Raw genomic sequence first — 19,691 nt, 5'->3', positions numbered from 1 at the left:
GTGTATATAAATTGCCAACCCCACTTGTTGGTTCTATGACATTAAAACATGAACACATCTAAACCTGAAAGCATTGAACCAAACACGAGAGCGCCTTTGTTAATCACTGGACCATTACATCAGTTTGTAGGTCCATGCTGGTTGTAGCTTTCCCCCCCCCCTCTCCTCTACCTGGTTTGCAATTTGATATCAGGGATGTATAGGCCCTATTTAAAAAAAAATTAAACAGTTGAACCCGGAAGTTGATGATACAAACAGGATACAAGTTAAAAATTTGTTTTAAAAATCAAGTAGTTAGTTAATAATTTGTTACTTCCTGCTTCATAACATCTGATTTTAGTTTCTCAAAATGTAACAAATAAAGTAGCTAGTTAATAATTGTTCAATTCTGCTTGATAACATCTGATTTTAGTTTTTAAAAATGTAACAAATAAAGTAGCTAGTAAATAATTGTTCATTTCTGTTTCATAACATATGATTTTAGTTTCTAAAAATGTAACAAATAAAGTAGCTAGTTAATAATTGTTCTTTTCTGCTTGATAACATCTTATTTTAGTTCTTATAAATGTAGCAAATAAAGTAGCTAGTTAATAATAGTTACTTTCTGCTTGACAACATCTGACTTACCTTACTAAAACTGTAACAAGCTTGAACTGCTTGACATTGTCTCAGCATCTTTTATGTTTCTCCACACAGACCCTCAAGCCAAACCAGCTAACGGATCAATTCAACTTTTACAGAAAATACATTCCGCACCAGTGTCCAACCCTACAGCCCTTTGAAAATTTAAGTCTCTACCCCCGAAAAAATGTTTCAGGTTCTCCACCCTTCCCCTCCCCCCTCCCCATCACCACCAAAAAAAAAAGTCTAAAGGAAACACTTCGGTTAGTTAAAGTTATGTTTTAACGTAAAGTTATGTTTTAACGTAAAGTTATGTTGTAACGTAAAGTTATGTTTTAACGTAAAGTTATGTTTTAACGTAAAGTTATGTTTTAACGTAAAGTTATGTTTTAACGTAAAGTTATGTTTTAACGTAAAGTTATGTTTTAACGTAAAGTTATGTTTTAACGTAAAGTTATGTTTTAACGTAAAGTTATGTTTTAACGTAAAGTTATGTTTTAACGTAAAGTTATGTTTTAACGTAAAGTTATGTTTTAACGTAAAGTTATGTTTTAACGTAAAGTTATGTTTTAACGTAAAGTTATGTTTTACCTTATTTGAATCAACTTGGTCACAAAATGTATTTTTGTGACGATGTATGTGAATACTTAGATTGGAAGATATTACTTGATAAAATTGTAAACAGATCATTTATGAAAGAGACTAATTTTTGTTGTTGCTATTTTGTATGATGTACAGTCAAACTGATTTAATCTGTTTCCAGATTCGGAGAAAAAACTGTCCCTCGGGATTTTCTAAAAGTTGGAGTTTCCAACAAGTTCAAGATGGTACTAACTGATACGAGGCAGATCTACGAAAGAGCCCACCTAGGGGGCTCGCTGAATGAATTAAAAGAGCAAATTGATTACAGAGATGAGCTGGGTCAGACTGCATTAATGCATGCTGTTGTTGAAGATAATGACCACGATACCACGGCCTTAAAAAATCTGTTGACATTTGGCGCCGATCCTAACGTAGTTAGTAGCCAACAAAGATACACCACAGCACTGACCATAGCTGTTAACCTAAGAAAAGTTGAGCATGTTCGAGAACTCATCAGGGCAGGAGCTTTCTTTATTTGCGAGCGAGGATTCGAGGCTTTAAAGATCGCAAGAGAAAACAACTTTTTAGATGATGTATTGATTGGGGATGAAGCCATGAAAACTAGACCACATTTTTCTAAAGAAAAAAATGCGTTTCATGTGGCTTATAAATACAAATGTTTCGATCTGCTCCTAGACTTGATAAACTACGGTGTCACCACAAGTATAACGTCAATAGATCTATCAGATTTAGCTAGAGCTGATCTATTCAATGTCTTAATGAACTCGGCTAAAACAGATATAGACGAACAAGACGACAAAGTGCAGACTACACTTATGCGCGCTGTACAACACAACAAAACTCAAATCGTCCAGTCGTTAATTCAAAAAGGTGCGTGTCTTGATGTTGTCAATTTAGAAGGAGAAATGGCGCTGCATATTGCTTGTAGAGGTCCAGTTGATATGGTCAAAATACTTTTAGACGCTGGAGCTAAAACGGAAATATACAACAAAAATAATTTGACCCCATTAGCGGTAGCGACGCGTAGTTTTAACATAGAAATTATGACAATAATGCTAGCAGCTGGGGCTGATATTAACTGTAGATGCACTAAAGGTGAAACCTTGCTAATGATGGCCATTCGTGCTTGCGAGGAGCAAATAATTAAATTTTTAAATTTTTTGAACAGTCAAGTAAATATTAACACCGTTGAGGAAGATCTGAATACAGCACTTCACAGCGCGTGTGATAAAAAAAGTTTTTGTGTTCCTCAACGCCTGACGCCATTTTCTATAGCTTCAAGACAACGAAATACTCAATTAATGAAACAACTAGCCCAGTCAGGGGCTGATGTAAACTGTCAAGATGAGAATCAACGAACACCTCTTGTAAACGCAGTCATAAATTCAGATGTAAATATGACAAAAGTTTTGCTGGATCTAGGCGCTGATGTTAACATTTTGGACAACGAAGGCGCATCTGCACTTTTTTGGGCAGCTAGAAAAGGAATAGGAAGCATTTTCAAAACTCTTCTTTGTTTTAAAACTAAAGCAAACTATACCTACCACAAGAAAACGTCGGCTTTGTTTGATGCTTCTACAGGCACTGACACAAAAATTGTACCAGACTTAATCAATTTAGGCCCAATCGTTAACGTTATATCAAGACATGAAATAATACTACCTAAACCGTATATTACATCTCATCTTTTAAAAGAAGTACACGAAAAATTGATCCACCTTTCAGAAGAAAAAGTTACTATTCTACATATTGCGATATCAATGTTTTCTCCAGAAATTATTAAACTGTTAATACAAAATGGGGCTGATGTTATGGTCGTTGATGGGCACGGTAGAAGCCCGATACATATCGCAGCTGCTAGGGGAAGTTTGGAGATTGTGGAATCTTTACGTCAGAGTGGTGCTGATATAAATGTTGTGGATAAATACGGGAATTCCCCGTTGTTTGTTTCGATACTGTATAACCACAAAGAGTTAACCAAATATTTGCTTGAATGTGGAGCTGATGTAAACTTGATATGTTATTCTCTATGCTCGCCTTTATTTGTTGCTGTTTTGTATAATGACATGGAGCTTGTAACGTTGTTAATTCAGCATGGCGCGGTTGTTGACAAAGGCAAAGATTCAGAGCTGTTGGCTGCTCTTCGAAACCAAAATGTAGATTTGGTCAACATTTTGTTAGATATAGGCGCTGATATTAATGCGAAAGATAGTAAGCAAAGGTCGTCTTTAAGTTTAGCTTTACGAAGCTGTTTTGATATCACCATGCTATACGAAAACGTTTCACTCGATTCGTATTTGAAACTGTATACTACGATTTTTACAAAAGAGGAAATAGAATACGGAAATTATACTATACGGTATGGTCGACCTAAAAGAGAGAATTTACTTTATAAAAAAGCAGTGAATAAATCAAAAGCATTAACAATGTCACTAATTAGTCACGGTGCCAGAATTTCTGAGAGAGATAATGAAGGCAACACTTGTGTTCACGTGGCCGCCAGGTTCTGTGGTAAAGAGGTGTTGGAGATGCTGATCGACCTTAAAGCTGATGTCGATGTCCAGAATAATAACGGTGAGACACCGTTAATCACAGCTTGTCGATATGGTAAAACAGAGGCACTAGATTTTCTGTTAGCCTTTGGAAGTGGTGTAGTTATGGTGGATCAAAACAAAGACACAGCACTTCATCATTTGGTCCGATTTGAGAAAGATGAATGTACTTGGGCTAGTTTCCTGCTCGTATATGCAAATCAAGAATTTAAACGAAACCGTTGTGAATCAGATCCTAAAGAAATTCTTTTAAACCCGCTAATTGTAGCCAAAAATAAATACGGTGAGACCGCGCTATCAATAGCTTGTAAACATGGACACGAAAAGATTATTAACCATTGTCTACTGGGGTTTAGCCTTGATAGAATTAGTAATTTTGGCGAAGCACTGTTGAGACAATATTGTAATTACTATAATGAAGTTGATGACTTTGGCGACACGCCTTTGATTATTTCAATTAAACATAAACACGACAGAATAGCAAAATTACTACTTGACCTTAAAGCTAACTTACATGTTCAGGATAAAAATGGTGAAACGGCTTTACACATTGCAGTCAAACATAGCATGGAAGAAACAGTTCAACACCTCATACAAAACGGAGCGTATGTGAATGTCATAAACATAAACGGTGAAACACCAATTCACTTTGCCTCCACCGTTACGATCGCCAAGCGTTTGCTTGATGCTAAATCTGATTTAAATATTCAAAATCATGTTGGAGAAAAGCCTTTGCTTAGCTCCATTAAACGTGACAAAGATTTAGTTGCAAGTTTGTTGATAGAAAATGGAGCAGACCTGAATTTTGCTACCAGCACTGGAGAAACAGCTTTAATGTATGCTGCTGACCTTCAGAACTTTACTCTGTTTCAGCTTTTAGTTGAGGGTGGAGCTAATGTAAACATTCAGGACAGCGAAGGACGAACGCCTTTAATGCACGTTGTCTTGAGTAAGATTTCAAGCTATACAAGTTGTGGGCCTATGGATACTGAAGCAATATGTGAGTACCTACACTCTAAAGGAGCTGACCTTAACAAAACTAACAAGAGAGGTGAAACTGTGTGTATGATTGCTGTTCAAGAGGTTAGCACCCGAGTTTTAGAGAAACTCGCTTTTTTAGGAGCGGATTTAAACATTTTAGACAAAGAAAACAAATCGGCTTTGGTTCATGCGTTGTTAAAAGCAAAACAAAAAACAGATGAAACATATTTAAACAACGTGTTACAGCTAGGATTAGGTTATGACGTTCATGAAAATTACAAATATGTAGTAAAAGAATTATTTTGCAACTTCTCTTTTGTTGTTAAAAAGCTGTCTTTTTATAATATTATTAGTTCTGGTCTTAAACATTTGTTCCAGTTATTCCTCGCGAACGGTTTGGTATTTGGGCCATCTGTCAACACGATGCAGAACCTGAAATTTTACTGCAACAGTTCTAATCTATGTTGTGCGCTCGCTTTGAACCATCTACACTTTGTAAAGTACTTCTTCGCTACTGGATGTATTTTCAACATCGATCTACATGGGTTGCGTCAGATTACAAGAGCTGACCCCAACACTTCAAACAACTACAGCTGGCCATTGCCAAAGTTACCTACTGAACTACAATCAGCTTTGAATGAACCTTGGCCACTGGTCAAACTAGCTTTTATTGAAGTATCCACCTTACTTGGGACTGGGCATATGAGAGAAGAAAAACTAAAACAGACCAAACTCCCACCAAGAATGCAGCGAACATTGATGTTTCAAGAACCAATATCAAGATTACCTGTAGAAGACTGGTCTAAAATATCTCTTTGTTTTGACCCAGTACAGTACGAGACTTTACCCTGTCCTAGACCTTTACTCTACTACTGGCCTGTTGGTCGTAGGCTGGTTAACTGAGATTTTAAAAATACTACACATTAATTGAATAGGAAGACATGACATTTTGAAATCACTATCAATCTCAGTCCAAATGAACAACCGCTTTATGATTAATGTCACTCTTATTTAATTATTTTTTGTTTCTTTTTCTATTTCTTCGATAATGTAGTTTGCTTATTTTTGTATTTACATTTTTTACCTACATTTTATCAAGTATTTACTCTAATGTTCATTTAGATAATTTGCTTTGCATATTTATATAACTGGGATATTTCTATTCTGTTTAGACCATGCAGTATAATATCTTAAAATGGATTAAAATAGTGTTTATGTTTCTTTAGTTAGCGTGTAGGCCTAGCTATTATATAAATACACTTATATATACATATATATATATATATATATATATATATATATATACATATAATATTTATATATGTTTAAAAAACGTCTTATTGTAACTAGTTGCTTTGAGCGTAGGTTTATAAGCGCAAAATACCTGTGTACATATTTCTAAAATAGAGTAAAATATACATTTGCTTGGCGATCATTGAAGAGTTCATCTTTCATGACCAGTATTTTGATCGTCAAATTTAGACATTGCAAGAATGAAGACCAAACAATTGATGTGTTTCGATATTCTTAATACTGTAACTTACACTTAGACCTACTCAAACGATTGGTTTTTTTTGTCCGTATATCAGTGGAAAAACAAAACCAAGCATTGAGTGTGTCGATCTTTTTGGCGGTGGAACGGCTAAAAAATATTTTTTAAATTCTTTATTCAAATGTTTGTAAGCTTTATTTTTTTTTTAATTTAATAATTGTGTCCTGTTCATTCTCCATTTATCCATTGGGTAACGGGACAGCTAGTATATTATATGTTTTTCCTACTCACTTTTTTGCAAATGAAGTAATTGTTACTCGGACGCGGGAAGTCTCGTGAGCAAAAACATTTTAACTAGCTCCATAATTTAAATGAGTTTTTGATTTTTATTTTCTTTACTTTTCAATCGAGCCTTTTTTTTTAAACATTATTAAAGCTGGATTAGTTTTATATAATGATTTTGTATGTCTTTTTAAAGTTAAAAAGCTACAAGTATTTTGGATTTTAAACATAAAAAAATGGTGTGTTTTTGTATCTTTTTGTATCATTGTTTCTATTTTTAATCGAGTGCGTGTCCGAACAAAATATTAAAGTAGTTTTTAAGTAACTCCAAGCCTTATTTTCAAATATTTAAATTTTTAGAAGATGGCGAAGAGATTCTATAGAGAGAATGCTGTATGATCCACAAATGATCCACAAATGTCACGCCCACATCACAAAAATTAAAGATGGTCCTTCAACTCAAACCGACATGAGCTTCTTGGTAAAACGCCACATAGGCGAACACCATCAATCCCATTGGCGTCACAAAGCGGATGTGGGAGGTGCAGTCCGCACAGAGTGACTTTTATTTTATTTTTTAAAGGGAGGGGGTAACACCACGGAGAAAAATCGTAAATTTTACGGTCAAAATTAATTTGTTTCTAACTAAAATAACTAAGCAGAGCGAGGAAGGGGTGACACAAACCATGAATACAAAATGATACGAGAGGGGAGGGGGTGACCCCCATTTTAGTGACGCCTTTAGTCTCAACGTAAAAAATTATATTTGGATATTCCTCTAATGAAATGTAAACTTTCAGTTTCTTTCATCGCATCTGTGTCCAGTTAGAACTCCTACAAATAAATTCAGCCCCTGATATTCGTCGCATCGTTTGTATCTAGGACCATCTCTTGTCAAATGCGCTCGCTTGTAGGATTGTGCAAATAAAGACACAATTATGTACTGAAGAAATAATTATTTCACAGGGAACTTAGAATAACTAAACAACACACACACAGACGCACAACTCACACACACACATAGGCCGGAGTTTCTTTCTGGCATCTATTTGGGGGTCAGCTCTTGTAATCTGACGCAACCCCATGTAGATCAGAGTTGAAAATACATCAAATAGTGAAGAAGTACTTTACAAAGTGTAGTTGGATCAAAGCGAACGCACAGCATAGATTGGAACTGTCGCAGTAAAATGTCAGGTTATACAACGTGTTGACAGATGGCGCAAATACCAAACCATTTGCGGGGAAAAACTGGAACAAATGTTTAAGACCAGAACGAACAATGTCATAAAAAGACAGCTTTTTCAAGACAAAAGAGAAGTTGCAAAATAAATCTTTAACTAAATATTTGTAATTTTCATGAACGACATAACCTAATCCTAGCTGTAACACGTTGTTTAAATAAGTTTCACCTGTTTTTACAAGCTTTTATTTAACTCACTTCCTCGACAGTCTGTCTGTCTAGACCGAAACGCCGGTGTGAAAATTCGGAAACTTCTACTTGATCGATACGATTCACACTTGGCACGTGGGTCAAGACATGAAGACAATGCAATCTGAAATTAAATTTGACTTAATTGGATGCCTAATTAATTTTTTATGAATTAATTAAAATTTGGACCGAATTAATAGGCATGTCTATCCAACCACACCACACGCGTCATCACGTTCAATAGCTGCGACATCACGTTCAATGGCTGCGACATCACGTTCAGTAGGCGCGCAATGGTTTTTAGTCATATAACTCTATTGTAAATAAAACATGTAAAGTACTGAAAAAAAATTAATAAAAAACGTTTTAATAACAAGCTTTTATGTAATAGTGCACTAAAAAGTACAAATGTCTGATGTGTGTGCTGTTTATTGAATTTGTGAGTTGCCCTCCTGAATTTGTGAGTTGGATTTCTGAATTTGTGTGTTGGATTTCTAGATTTGTGTGTTGGATTTCTGAATTTGTGTGTTGGAATTCTAAATTTGTGAGTTGGATTCCTGAATGTTTTGTGTTGCCTTCCTGAATTTGTGAGATGGCTTCCTGAAATTTTAGTATATATATAAGAAATTAAAAACCATTTAGTTGTATTCAGTCAAACAGCTCTATTCTTTTTGTAACCTCTTTTGTAGTATTATATGCATGCATCAAAATCATCTCAGAGCTCGAATTGTAAGTTATCTTGTTATTTAAATAAACTAACTACTGGTTCATGACTTAATAAAAGCATGAACTTTTAGTAGAAGCATTGCTTTTTTCGTTACCATAAACAATATATTATTAATAGCTAACAATGAATCTAAACATATTTTGCCCGTTATATAAGCCTCCTTGTTACACTAATAATTTCGGAAAACCTAATTCTTTGAAAAACACAAGACGATTTCGTTTATTTATCCTGAAATTCCCGAACATATTTTTCTCGCCGGTAATCAACGTAAGGCTCGCGAGAACAAAGCGTCAACTGGTCGCTAGGCGACAACCATAACAACTTACAGATAACGGTGTTGACACTTTAATACGTTATACGTTGTGTAAGTATTTTACTCTTAAACGTAATTAAAGAAATTGTTTTACTATGTCATGTTTTTATAGTGATTTAAGTTTTAAAAAAGATTTATATGGCAGAGAAGTTAGTTATGCTTTTTTACTTTTAAAGAAGTCCGGTTTTAAATTTGTCTACACAGTCGTTGTGACACATAACTGTAACATAGCCAACATACTAATGGGCTATTTACGTCGTCCACACAAGAAATATATGTATGCATTAGTATTGGATTCAGATAATTTCCTATAGTGTAAATAAAATAGTCGGCAACATTAAGATACTAAATTAATGATATTTTTAGTTCTGTTAGTGTCGCTGCCGGTGTTGAAGTTATTATGAGGATTAATGTGAAGGATAGGATCAGATTAAAGCTCAGTTTAAGGGCTTGTTGACAGCCTGTATTTAAATAAAGGCGAGGCTTATAGTCAGTGTAGGCAATGTAGGAAAACAAAATGGATAGAAAACACCCAGCGGTTAGAAATAAATACATTTGATGAGCTATGACGTCCCATGTTTCGGTTGATCACAGAAATATTTTTCATTAACTTACCGTATGTGATACTGTTTTACACTGTCATGAAGTGCAGCTAGATCTAGCTGTTTCTAGCACTGTGTTTACACTTGCGACATGTATACTATATACGTCTAGAAAAAAAACACAACTTCGCCATAAGTTAATTTTATCAGAACATGTATAGGAGTCCTACTCACTTATTGCGAAGTTGTTTTTTCTAGACAAGTATAGTATACATGTCGCAAGTGTAAACGCGGTGTAAGAATACCAGATTGAAGTTTCTGTTTGCTTTATTTTTTTTCAGGGTCAGTTACATTATCTGCACAGTCGAATAATCAGTTTGAATCATGCTTGTGGAACATAGGGACGCAACTACGCCTCTCCATCGTACTCAGTTTTGGGAAATTCCTCCAAGTTAGGCCCACGTCATTCCGGCTGCTTCTGCTTCACTGACAACCATAGGTAAAAAAAAATTAAAACAACCACCAAAACCACATTTTTGAAACACCGAATAAAATGGTGCGATTTGACTCGAAAAGAATTTACCAATTAGCCAGCGAAGGTAAATCGTTGAGTAATTTTCAAAGGCAAATTAATTTCAGAGACGAGTACGGTCAAACGGCTTTAATGCACGCTGTTAATGACCCTAAGATTGAGGCTTTGAAACAATTATTATCTGCTGGTGCTGACCCTAACATAACCAGAAACAAAACTCAGTACATCACCGCATTGACCATTGCTGTTACCAAAGGAAGATCTGGGCACTTGAAAGAACTCATTAGAGCTGGAGCTTTCCTTACATGTGAGCGAGGGTTGTTTGTTCTACAGATGGCGAAAGTAAGCAACCTGTTGGATGATGTATTGATTGGGGATGAAGCCATGAAAACGAGACCAAATTTTTCTAAAGAAAAAAACGCGTTTCATGTGGCGTATAATAACGACTGTATCGATGTGCTCCTAGATTTGATAAACTACGGTGTCACCACTAGTATAACATCAATAGATCTATCAGATTTAGCTAGAACTGATCTATTCAATGCCTTAATGAACTCGGCTAAAACAGATATAGACGAACAAGACGACAAAGGGCAGACTACACTTATGCGCGCCGTACAACACAACAAAACTCAAATCGTCAAATCGTTAATCCAAAAAGGTGCGTGTCTTGACGTTGTCAATTTGGAAGGAGAAACGGCGCTACATATTGCTTGTAGAGGTCAAGTTGATATGGTCAAAATACTTTTAGACGCTGGAGCTAAAACGGAAGTACACAACAAAAATAATTTGACGCCATTAGCGATAGCGACGCGTAGTTCTAACATAGAAATTATGACAATTTTACTAGCAGCTGGGGCTGATATTAACTGTAGATGCACTAAAGGTGAAACCTTGCTAATGATGGCCATTCGTGATTACGGGGAGGGAATATTTGAATTTTTATTGAAAAGTCAAATAAACATAGACGCCGTTGATGAAGATCTGAATACAGCACTTCACATCGCGTGTTATTTTAGAAGTTTTTATGTTTACACGCTCATACAAGCTGGAGCCAAACTTGATGTTTACAACGCTAAAAGCAAGACGCCATTTTGTTTAGCGTTTGAACAAGGAGATGAATCTACGATGAAACTACTAGCCCAAGCAGGTGCCGATGTAAACTGTCAGGATGAGAATCAACGAACACCTCTTGTAAACGCAGTCATAAGCACTGACGTATACATGACAGAATTTTTGCTGGATCTGGGTGCTGATGTTAACTATGTAGATAATCAAGGCAAATCTGCACTTATATGGGCGGTTAAAAATAAAAGTGAAAATTGTATTGAAACCCTGCTGCGTTTCAAGTCTGATGTAAATTGTGTTGACTACAAAAATCGATCCGCTTTATTTTACGCTGCTGGTACATGTAGCAAGAAAATAATCACTGATTTAATTAAAGCAGGTGCCCTTGTTAACTTGACAGCAAAACATTCTTTAAAATTATCAGAACTGGATAGTAGATTTGATGTTTTAAAGGATGTACAAGAGTATGAAGTTCGTCCCTCGGAAGAAAGAGTCTCTGTTCTACATTTTGCTGTGTCAAATCATTCCGCTGAAGCTGTAAATATACTATTAGCTGCTGGAGCAGATGTCAATGCTGTTGATGAACATGGTAGAACCCCGATACATATCGCAGCTGCTAGAGGAAGTTTGGAGATTGTGAAATATCTACGTCTGTTTGGTGCTGGTATAAATGTTGTGGATAAATACGGGAATTCCCCATTGTTTGTTTCGATACTGTATAACCACAAAGAGTTAACCAAATATCTGCTTTAATGTGGAGCTGATGTAAACTTGATATGTGATTCTCTATGCTCGCCTTTATTTGTTGCTGTATTGTATAACGACACGGAGCTTGTAAAGTTGTTGATTCAACATGGCGCCTTCGTTGACAAAGGCAAAGATTCAGAGCTGGTGGCTGCTCTTCGAAACCAAAATATAGATTTGGTCAACATTTTGTTAGTTAAAGGCGCTGATGTTAATGCGAAGGACAAGAATCAAACGCCATCTTTAATTTTAGCTCTGAGGAGCTGTCTCAATTCCAACATGCTTTCAGGGATATCAGAACAAAATATCTTGGAAAGCCAGAAAGATGATCACTCAATGGAAAATATACAAACGGCATTGAAATGTACTGAAGATGTGAGTGAATACACGCGGTATGGTCGACCTACAAGTAAGGATTTACTTGATGAAGAACAAGTGACAAAATCAAAAGCGTTAACAATGTCACTAGTTAGTCACGGTGCCAGTGTTTCTGACAGAGATAATGAAGGCAACACTTGTGTTCACGTGGCCGCCAGGTACTGTGGTAAAGAAGTGTTGGAGATGTTGATCGACCTTAAAGCTGATGTCGATGTCCAGAATAATAATGGTGAGACGCTGTTAATGACAGCTTGTCGGTATGGTAATGTTGAGGGGGTACATTTTCTGTTGACGTTAGGAGCTGATGTAATGTTGGTGGATCAAAACAAAGACACAGCACTTCATCATTTGGTCCGGTTTGAGAAAGAGGAAGTAACCGGCGTTGAAATTCTACTAAAATTTGCTAATCAAACATCTAAACTAAACCAATATGAAGTCGATACTACTGAAATGAGCTTAAATCAATTGACTGTGGCCAAAAATAGATATGACGAGACCGCGTTGTCAATAGCTTGTAGAAATGGTCACATAAAAACTGTTCAAATTTTGTTACTAGAACAATTCAATCTTAACGAAATTAATTACTTTGGCGAGACACCTTTAATTAATTCAATTAAACATAAACACGAGAGTATAGCAAAATTACTACTTGACCTTAAAGCTAACTTACATGTTCAGGATAAAAATGGTGAAACGGCATTACACATTGCAGTCAAACATTGCATGGAGGAAACAGTTCAACACCTCATACAAAACGGAGCGGATGTGAATGTCACTAACAATAACAGGGACACCCCCATTCACTTTGCCTCCACTGTTACGATCGCTAAGTGTTTGCTTGATGCTAAATCTGATTTAAATATTCAAAATCAAATAGGTCTAACGGCATTGCTTAGCTCCATTAAACGTAACGATGATTTTGTTGCAAGTTTGTTAATAGAAAATGGAGCAGGCTTGAATTTTGCTACCAGCACTGGAGAAACAGCTTTAATGTATGCTGCTGACATTCAGAACTTTACTTTGATTCAGCTTTTAGTTGAGGGTGGAGCTAATGTAAACATTCAGGACAGCGAAGGACGAACGCCTTTAATGCACGTTGTCTTGAGTAAGATTCCAAGCTATACAAGTTGTGGGCTTATGGGTACTGAAGCAATATGTGAGTACCTACACTCTAAAGGAGCTGACCTTAACAAAACTAACAACAGAGGTGAAACTGTCTGTATGATGGCTGTTCAAGAGGGTCGCTCCCCAGTTTTTGAGAAACTCGCTTTGTTAGGAGCGGATTTAAACATTCTAGACAAGGAAAACAAATCTGTTTTGGTTCATTCTTTGTTACGATCCCAAGGATTAACAAGCAAAAAATCCTTGAACAAATTACTGCAACTCGGTATTAGCCCTATCGTCATCGACAGCTACAGATATTTAGTTAAAGATCTTTATTTTAAATTCTCTTTCGGTGTTAAAATGCAGACTTTCCATAAGATAATTGCCAACAATCACCTACATCTATTCCAGCTTTTCCTCGCTAACGGTTTTATTTTTCGTCATTACGTCAGCACGTTCAAGAGCAGGGGGAACTACTGCGATTTTTCTAGCCTCTGTTGTGTACTTTCTCATGAGTTACCGCACATTGCTAAATACTTTTTTGCTACAGGATTTATATTTAACACTGATATTCAATCGATACGACAAATTAAAAAAACTTCAAGATTAACTTATCAGCGAAATTTGTTTGGTTTTCATAACCGCACTCGAGAGAAACAAGACTATAGCAGGCCATTGCCGAAATTACCTGCTGAATTACAATCAGCTTTGAATGAACCCTGGCCACTGGTCAAACTAGCTTTTATTGAAGTCTCCACCTTACTTGGGACTGGACCAATGAGACATAAAAAATTGAAGAAGACCAAACTCCCACCAAGATTACAGCGAACGTTGATGTTTCAAGAACCAATATCAAGATTACCTGTAGAAGACTGGTCTAAAATACCTCTTTGTTTTGACCCAGTACAGTACGAGACTTTACCCTGTCCTAGACCTTTACTCTACTACTGGCCTGTTGGGCATAGGCTTGTTAACTGACATTTTAAAAATTACTACACAATAATTTAATAGGGAGACATGACATTTAGAAATCACTATTAATCTCAGTCCAAATGAACTTACGTTTTATGATTAATGTCACTCTTATTTATTTATTTTTTTGTTTATTTTTCTATTTCTTTGATAATGCAGTGTGTTTATTTTTGTATTTACCTTTTTTATCTACATTTTTTCAAGTATTTACTCTAATGTTCATTTAGATAATTTGCTTTGCATATTTATTTAACAGGGATATTTCTATTCTGTTTAGAGCATGCAGTATAATATCTTAAAATGGATTAAAATAGTGTTTATGTTTCTTTAGTTAGCGTGTAGGCCTAGCAATTATATAAATACACTTATATATATATATATATATATATATATATATATATATATATATATATATATATATATATATATATATATATATATATATATATATATATATATATATATACGTTTTTCATCGCTTATAGTAGAGTGATCGCTTCCATTATTGTGATGTATAGCATTTATTTTCTACTTTTAGTTCAATCAGATATCGTGGGTTTTTAAAAACTTTTTTAATGATAATTATTTTCTACTTTTTAGTCTTTGTCTGTTTGTTTGCTTTAAAATCTTGCTATCGATTTTATCTTTTCGCATTCACTTTTTTTTTGGGGTAAACGAAGACCACTCGTAAAAAAGACGTGCCTTGAACCCGTGTCGAGTGGGTTAGCAATCATGTGACCAACCACTCGACCATATCTTCTCCCCAATACTGGCCACCAGTATTTACGTTCTGGTTGTTTGTACACAAACACCGCGTGACAACTACTCAGTAAGCAAAAAGAGGGAGAGTACCGAACCTTGTTTTCATCAAATTACAATTACTGGGTTATGTCCCTTTTTCCCCACGTTTTTTGTACAATTATATAGCGGTCTAAAATGATCAATTAAATCTTTCCATGGATCAATTTAGTAATAATAACAATTGAATATTCTATTGTCATCGGAAACAAAGCTTCTCTGAAAATTTCAGCGCGCTAGCTAACTGGGAAGTGCCCGAAATTTTGATCGCAAGATTTGTATCCTTTTGTGTCCTTTGTATCTAGGACCATATCTGATCAAAGGCGCTTGCTTGTAGGATTGTACAACTAAGACACAAATATGTACTGAAGAAATAATTATTTCACAGGGAACTTAGAATTAGTAACATACACACACACACACACACACATAGGCTAGAGCTTCTTCCAGGCATCTATTTGGGTGGGGGGTGGGGGGGGGCTTTGCTTCCACCCCCCCCCACCCTCCCAAACGAAGAAAGCCTTAGCCCCCCCCCCCCCTCCCTCCCGAACAAAACGGAAATTACATAGAAAATATATACTTAAATAGTGTCCGCTTCCTCCCCCCCCCCACGGAAATTTCAAGTGCCCCCCCCCCCCCAGGAGAAAAACGTCTGGAAGAAACACTGACATACATATATACATACACACACACACACACACACATATATATATATATATATATATATATATATATATATATATATATATATATATATATATATATATATATATATATATATATATATATATATATATATATATATATATATATATTAATTATTGTCTTGAAATTTTAAAAAAGCAGATGGAAAGAATACTATTGGATTTTTAATCTCGCTATTGAAGGCCTGTTCACTTATGCCATGCATTCCTCGAACTCATCATACCAGAACATAAGGCACCATCTTGATAGCGTACCTGGTGGAAAGGTGTAAAGACACGCCCTGTTAAAAATATACCAAACTTCTTCTAAATTTAGGTCTACATGTTCTAAACATGCGCACTGATCTTTATATTTGTGTATAGAAAGCTTAACCATTGCAGAGACTATTAACAATTAACTATCACCATATAATAACAACCATCTCAGAAAGCAAGTATTACAATAAAAACGTTTTACTTAAATTCATTTTTACTTTCTCGTATACGAAGTATAGAGGTAGTGTAATCGTGCAAAAATCGACGTTTTTACACCTTATGAGTCGGGAAAACATAGTTTTGCAAAATGTGTCCGTATGTCTTTGTGTATGTGTGTGTATGTCTGTTACCGTTACAGTTAGGATGATGAAATTTCATGTATTAGTATTATTTCAAATTTGTAGTTTTTCTACATTCTACATTTGGTTTTTTCAAAAACCCGATAACTAGAGCACTGTTTCACGTAGATAAACGAAATTTTAGATATAAGTAAAAGATCTAATTCTCTGCTTTTCTGTTAAATTTTTGAGTAATTTCCGTTGGGGAAAACTACAATTGTTTACATCAAATTTTTTGTAGGAAAACTTCAACTATTTACACCTGAAATATTGTATACGCTGTAACATTTGTAACAAAACTGTTTAAAATGTAAAATAAAACTTAAAAGATTTACCCCAAATATTCTAGTTTCGTCACTTTCCCGTTCCCGTTTGCATCCATCTCCTGAAATGCCGTGTTAAACTCGGCTGTGCTGACCAGCTTGTCCTTGTTCTTGTCGATGTACTTGCCCCATGCCATGGCCTGTTGCAGGAGGTTGCCCAGGTTCGCCGTGGAGAAGTTGAAAAATTCCGCGACGGTCAAGGCCGTGTCGTTGTTGCTGTCGTAGACCTAGATGTGTTTACATGAAACTTTGTTGTAATCGTAGACCTAGATGTTTTTTACAAGCTTTTATTTAACTCACTTCCTCTGTCTGTTGTCAGTCTGTCTAGATCGAAACGCCCGAGCGAAATTACTGGCAATTCTAACTGACAGATACGGTTCGTAGTTGGCACGTGGATCAAGACATGAAGTCAATGCAACCTGACATTAAATTTGACTTAATTGGATGCCTAATTAATTTTTTTATGAATTAATTCAAATTTATTTTAACCGAATTAGTAGGCAGTCTTTTCGACCTACTCCACGCGCGTCATCACGTTCAATAGCGGGTCAACAAGTTCAATAGGCGCGCAATGGTTTTTAGTCATGCAACTCTAGTGTAAATGAAACATGTAAAGTACTAAAAAATTTTTTAATAAAAAACGTTTTAATAACAAGCTTTTATGTAATAATGCACTAAAAAGTAGAAAATAAATTATACACTAGTATTTAAATTACTATAAAGCAAAGCGTGGGTCTCTTGCTAAATATTAGACACTACTATTTAAATTACTATAAAGAAAATCGTGGGACTTTTCCGAAATATTAGTAAATGTATCCAATAGATACTAAAGTGTCCCACGCTTTTCTTTACAGTAATTTAAATATAATAGTGTATAATTTATTTTCTACTTTTTAGTGCATTATTACATAAAAGCTTGTTATTAAAACGTTTTTTATTAAACATTTTAAAAGATAATTTGTTGTAATCTTAGACCTAGATGTTTTTACAAGACACTGTACATGCGTGAAGTTGATGAGTGAAGTACTCTTGGATTTTAATGGTGAGTAAAACAGAAAATAATTCAGTAAATATGTTTGTGGTATAGTATGATTTGATCGTGTGGTCAACACTATACAGTGCCAGCTTGATTTACCATGACCCTAGTCAGATTACCATCCGAGATAGGTAGATATAAGGATACCCTACGGTGGGTACCCATGAGATAGACATAAGGATACCCTACGGTGGGTACCAACGTGTGAAATAAGAAATATGAAACGGTCAGGTCCCCACCAAAGATGGGTGGACTCAGGGAAGTCCTACGGTCAGGTACCTATTAAAGCTGGGTGAACTCAAAGTCTCTACTGCCAGGTATCCATCAGAGCTTGGTGGACTCAGGGACGACCTACGGACAAGTACCCATCAGAGCTGGGTGGACTCAGGGACGACCTACGGTCAAGTACCCATCAGAGCTGGGTGGACTCAGGGACGACCTACGGTCAAGTACCCATCAGAGCTGGGTGAACTCAGGGACGACCTACGGTCAAGTACCCATCAGAGCTAGGTGGACTCAGGGACGACCTACGGTCAAGTACCCATCAGAGCTGGGTGGACTCAGGGACGACCTACGGTCAAGTACCCATCAGAGCTGGGTGGACTCAGGGATAACCTACGGTCAGGTACCCATCAGAGCTGGGTGGACTCAGGGACGACCTACGGTCAGGTACCCATCAGAGCTGGGTGAACTCAGGGACATCCTACGGTCAGGTACCCATCAGAGCTGGGTTTACTCAGGGACGTCCTAAGGTCAGGTACCTATTAGAGCTAGGCAGGCTCAGGGAAACCAGGTACCCATCAGTGCTGGACCGTCGATCACTACTCACCTTCACGGCGTTCATTATCTCCGCCTTGGTCAGTTCCCCGTCCTTGTTCTTGTCCAGCTTGTCGTGGAGGTCACTGATCAGCTCAGCCAATGTCAAGGCCGGTAGTAGCACGAGTAGCCACAGAGGCGACATTCTTATAGTGAAAACATACATTCAGATTTATAAACACACAAACAGACACAGAGGCGACATTCTTATAGTGAAAACATACATTCAGATTTATAAACACACAAACAGACACAGAGGCGACATTCTTATAGTGAAAACATACATTCAGATTTATAAACACACAAACACATACACATGCTGACTTTCAAGAACTGTGCTAACTCTGTACAACTGCGCTGACTCTCAACAACTGCTCTGCTGAGTCTGTACTGACTCTGACCAACTGCGCTAACTCTGAACAGCTTCGCTGACTCTGAACTGAATCTGAACAAATGCGCTGACTCTGAACAGCAGCGCTAACTCTGAACTGACTCTGAACAACTGCGCTGCTGACTCTGTACTGACTCTAAACAACTGCGCTGACTCTCAACAACTGCGCTGACTCTCAACAACTGCGCTGACTCTCAACAACTGCGCTGACTCTCAACAACTGCGCTGACTCTCAACAACTGCGCTGACTCTCAACAACTGCGCTGACTCTCAACAACTGCGCTGACTCTCAACAACTGCGCTGACTCTCAACAACTGCGCTGACTCTCAACAACTGCGCTGACTCTCAACAACTGCGCTGACTCTAAACAACTGCGCTGCTGACTCTGTACTGACTCTGACCAACTGCGCTGACTCTGACCAACTGCGCTGACTCCGGAAAACTGCGCTGATTCTGACCAACTGCTGACTCCTGACGCCTGGTCACGTGACTGGTCAGTTATTTACATTAAACTTCTAATCGTTCTCATCTGCTGGCTACCCTAACTCGTCTGCTTCTGTCCTATCTTCTTTATCTCGCCTAATTTTGCGTCATCACACGCACGTATACACACACATCCTTACAAACCCATAGACATACACAAAAATACACACATATACACACACATATTTACAAACCAATAGACATAT

General features: G+C 36.7%; 3 protein-coding genes across 3 annotated transcripts; 2 read left to right on the top strand and 1 right to left on the bottom strand.

Moving 5' to 3' along the window:
* The first annotated feature begins 1,445 nt into the window (after positions 1 to 1,445).
* Positions 1,446 to 10,032, top strand: LOC131956207 (serine/threonine-protein phosphatase 6 regulatory ankyrin repeat subunit B-like). The gene is made up of 6 exons (XM_059320624.1): positions 1,446 to 2,247; positions 2,998 to 3,230; positions 3,318 to 3,400; positions 3,665 to 3,798; positions 4,333 to 4,725; positions 9,884 to 10,032. Exons 1-6 carry the CDS (start codon positions 1,446 to 1,448, stop codon positions 10,030 to 10,032), a joined length of 1,794 nt encoding a protein of 597 aa, XP_059176607.1.
* A 174-nt stretch (positions 10,033 to 10,206) lies between these two features.
* On the top strand, positions 10,207 to 14,443 carry LOC131956206 (ankyrin-3). The gene is made up of 2 exons (XM_059320623.1): positions 10,207 to 11,806; positions 12,017 to 14,443. Exons 1-2 carry the CDS (start codon positions 10,207 to 10,209, stop codon positions 14,344 to 14,346), a joined length of 3,930 nt encoding a protein of 1,309 aa, XP_059176606.1. The 3' UTR covers positions 14,347 to 14,443.
* Positions 14,444 to 16,001: 1,558 nt separating this feature from the next.
* On the bottom strand, positions 16,002 to 18,755 carry LOC131956214 (uncharacterized). Its single transcript, XM_059320630.1, has 3 exons — positions 18,624 to 18,755; positions 16,771 to 16,985; positions 16,002 to 16,097 (listed from the first exon to the last, which is right to left on the bottom strand). Exons 1-3 carry the CDS (start codon positions 18,753 to 18,755, stop codon positions 16,061 to 16,063), a joined length of 384 nt encoding a protein of 127 aa, XP_059176613.1. The 3' UTR covers positions 16,002 to 16,060.
* Between the last annotated feature and the right edge of the window lie 936 nt (positions 18,756 to 19,691).

Source organism: Physella acuta, unplaced genomic scaffold (assembly GCF_028476545.2).
Source record: "Physella acuta isolate Inbredline_101_S28 unplaced genomic scaffold, ASM2847654v3 ptg001134l, whole genome shotgun sequence".
Taxonomy (NCBI): Eukaryota; Metazoa; Mollusca; class Gastropoda; family Physidae; genus Physella; species Physella acuta.
The sequence above is the reverse complement of the archived record's forward strand: the minus strand, read 5'-3'. Positions and strand labels throughout refer to the sequence as shown.

Excerpts from the sequence above, each read along its gene's own strand:
- LOC131956207 (XM_059320624.1), top strand. The coding sequence starts at position 1,446 with ATGGTACTAACTGATACGAGGCAGATCTACGAAAGAGCCCACCTAGGG. Across the intron at positions 3,401-3,664 it reads GTAGATTTGGTCAACATTTT|TCACGGTGCCAGAATTTCTG; the intron begins GTTAGATATAGG and ends GTCACTAATTAG. Across the intron at positions 3,799-4,332 it reads CGATGTCCAGAATAATAACG|TCAAACATAGCATGGAAGAA; the intron begins GTGAGACACCGT and ends TACACATTGCAG.
- LOC131956206 (XM_059320623.1), top strand. The coding sequence starts at position 10,207 with ATGCACGCTGTTAATGACCCTAAGATTGAGGCTTTGAAACAATTATTA. Across the intron at positions 11,807-12,016 it reads TCTACGTCTGTTTGGTGCTG|GCAAAGATTCAGAGCTGGTG; the intron begins GTATAAATGTTG and ends TCGTTGACAAAG.
- LOC131956214 (XM_059320630.1), bottom strand. The coding sequence starts at position 18,755 with ATGTCGCCTCTGTGGCTACTCGTGCTACTACCGGCCTTGACATTGGCT. Across the intron at positions 16,986-18,623 it reads AGATAATGAACGCCGTGAAG|GTCTACGACAGCAACAACGA; the intron begins GTGAGTAGTGAT and ends AAACACATCTAG. Across the intron at positions 16,098-16,770 it reads ACGAAACTAGAATATTTGGG|GTACGCTATCAAGATGGTGC; the intron begins GTAAATCTTTTA and ends CCTTTCCACCAG.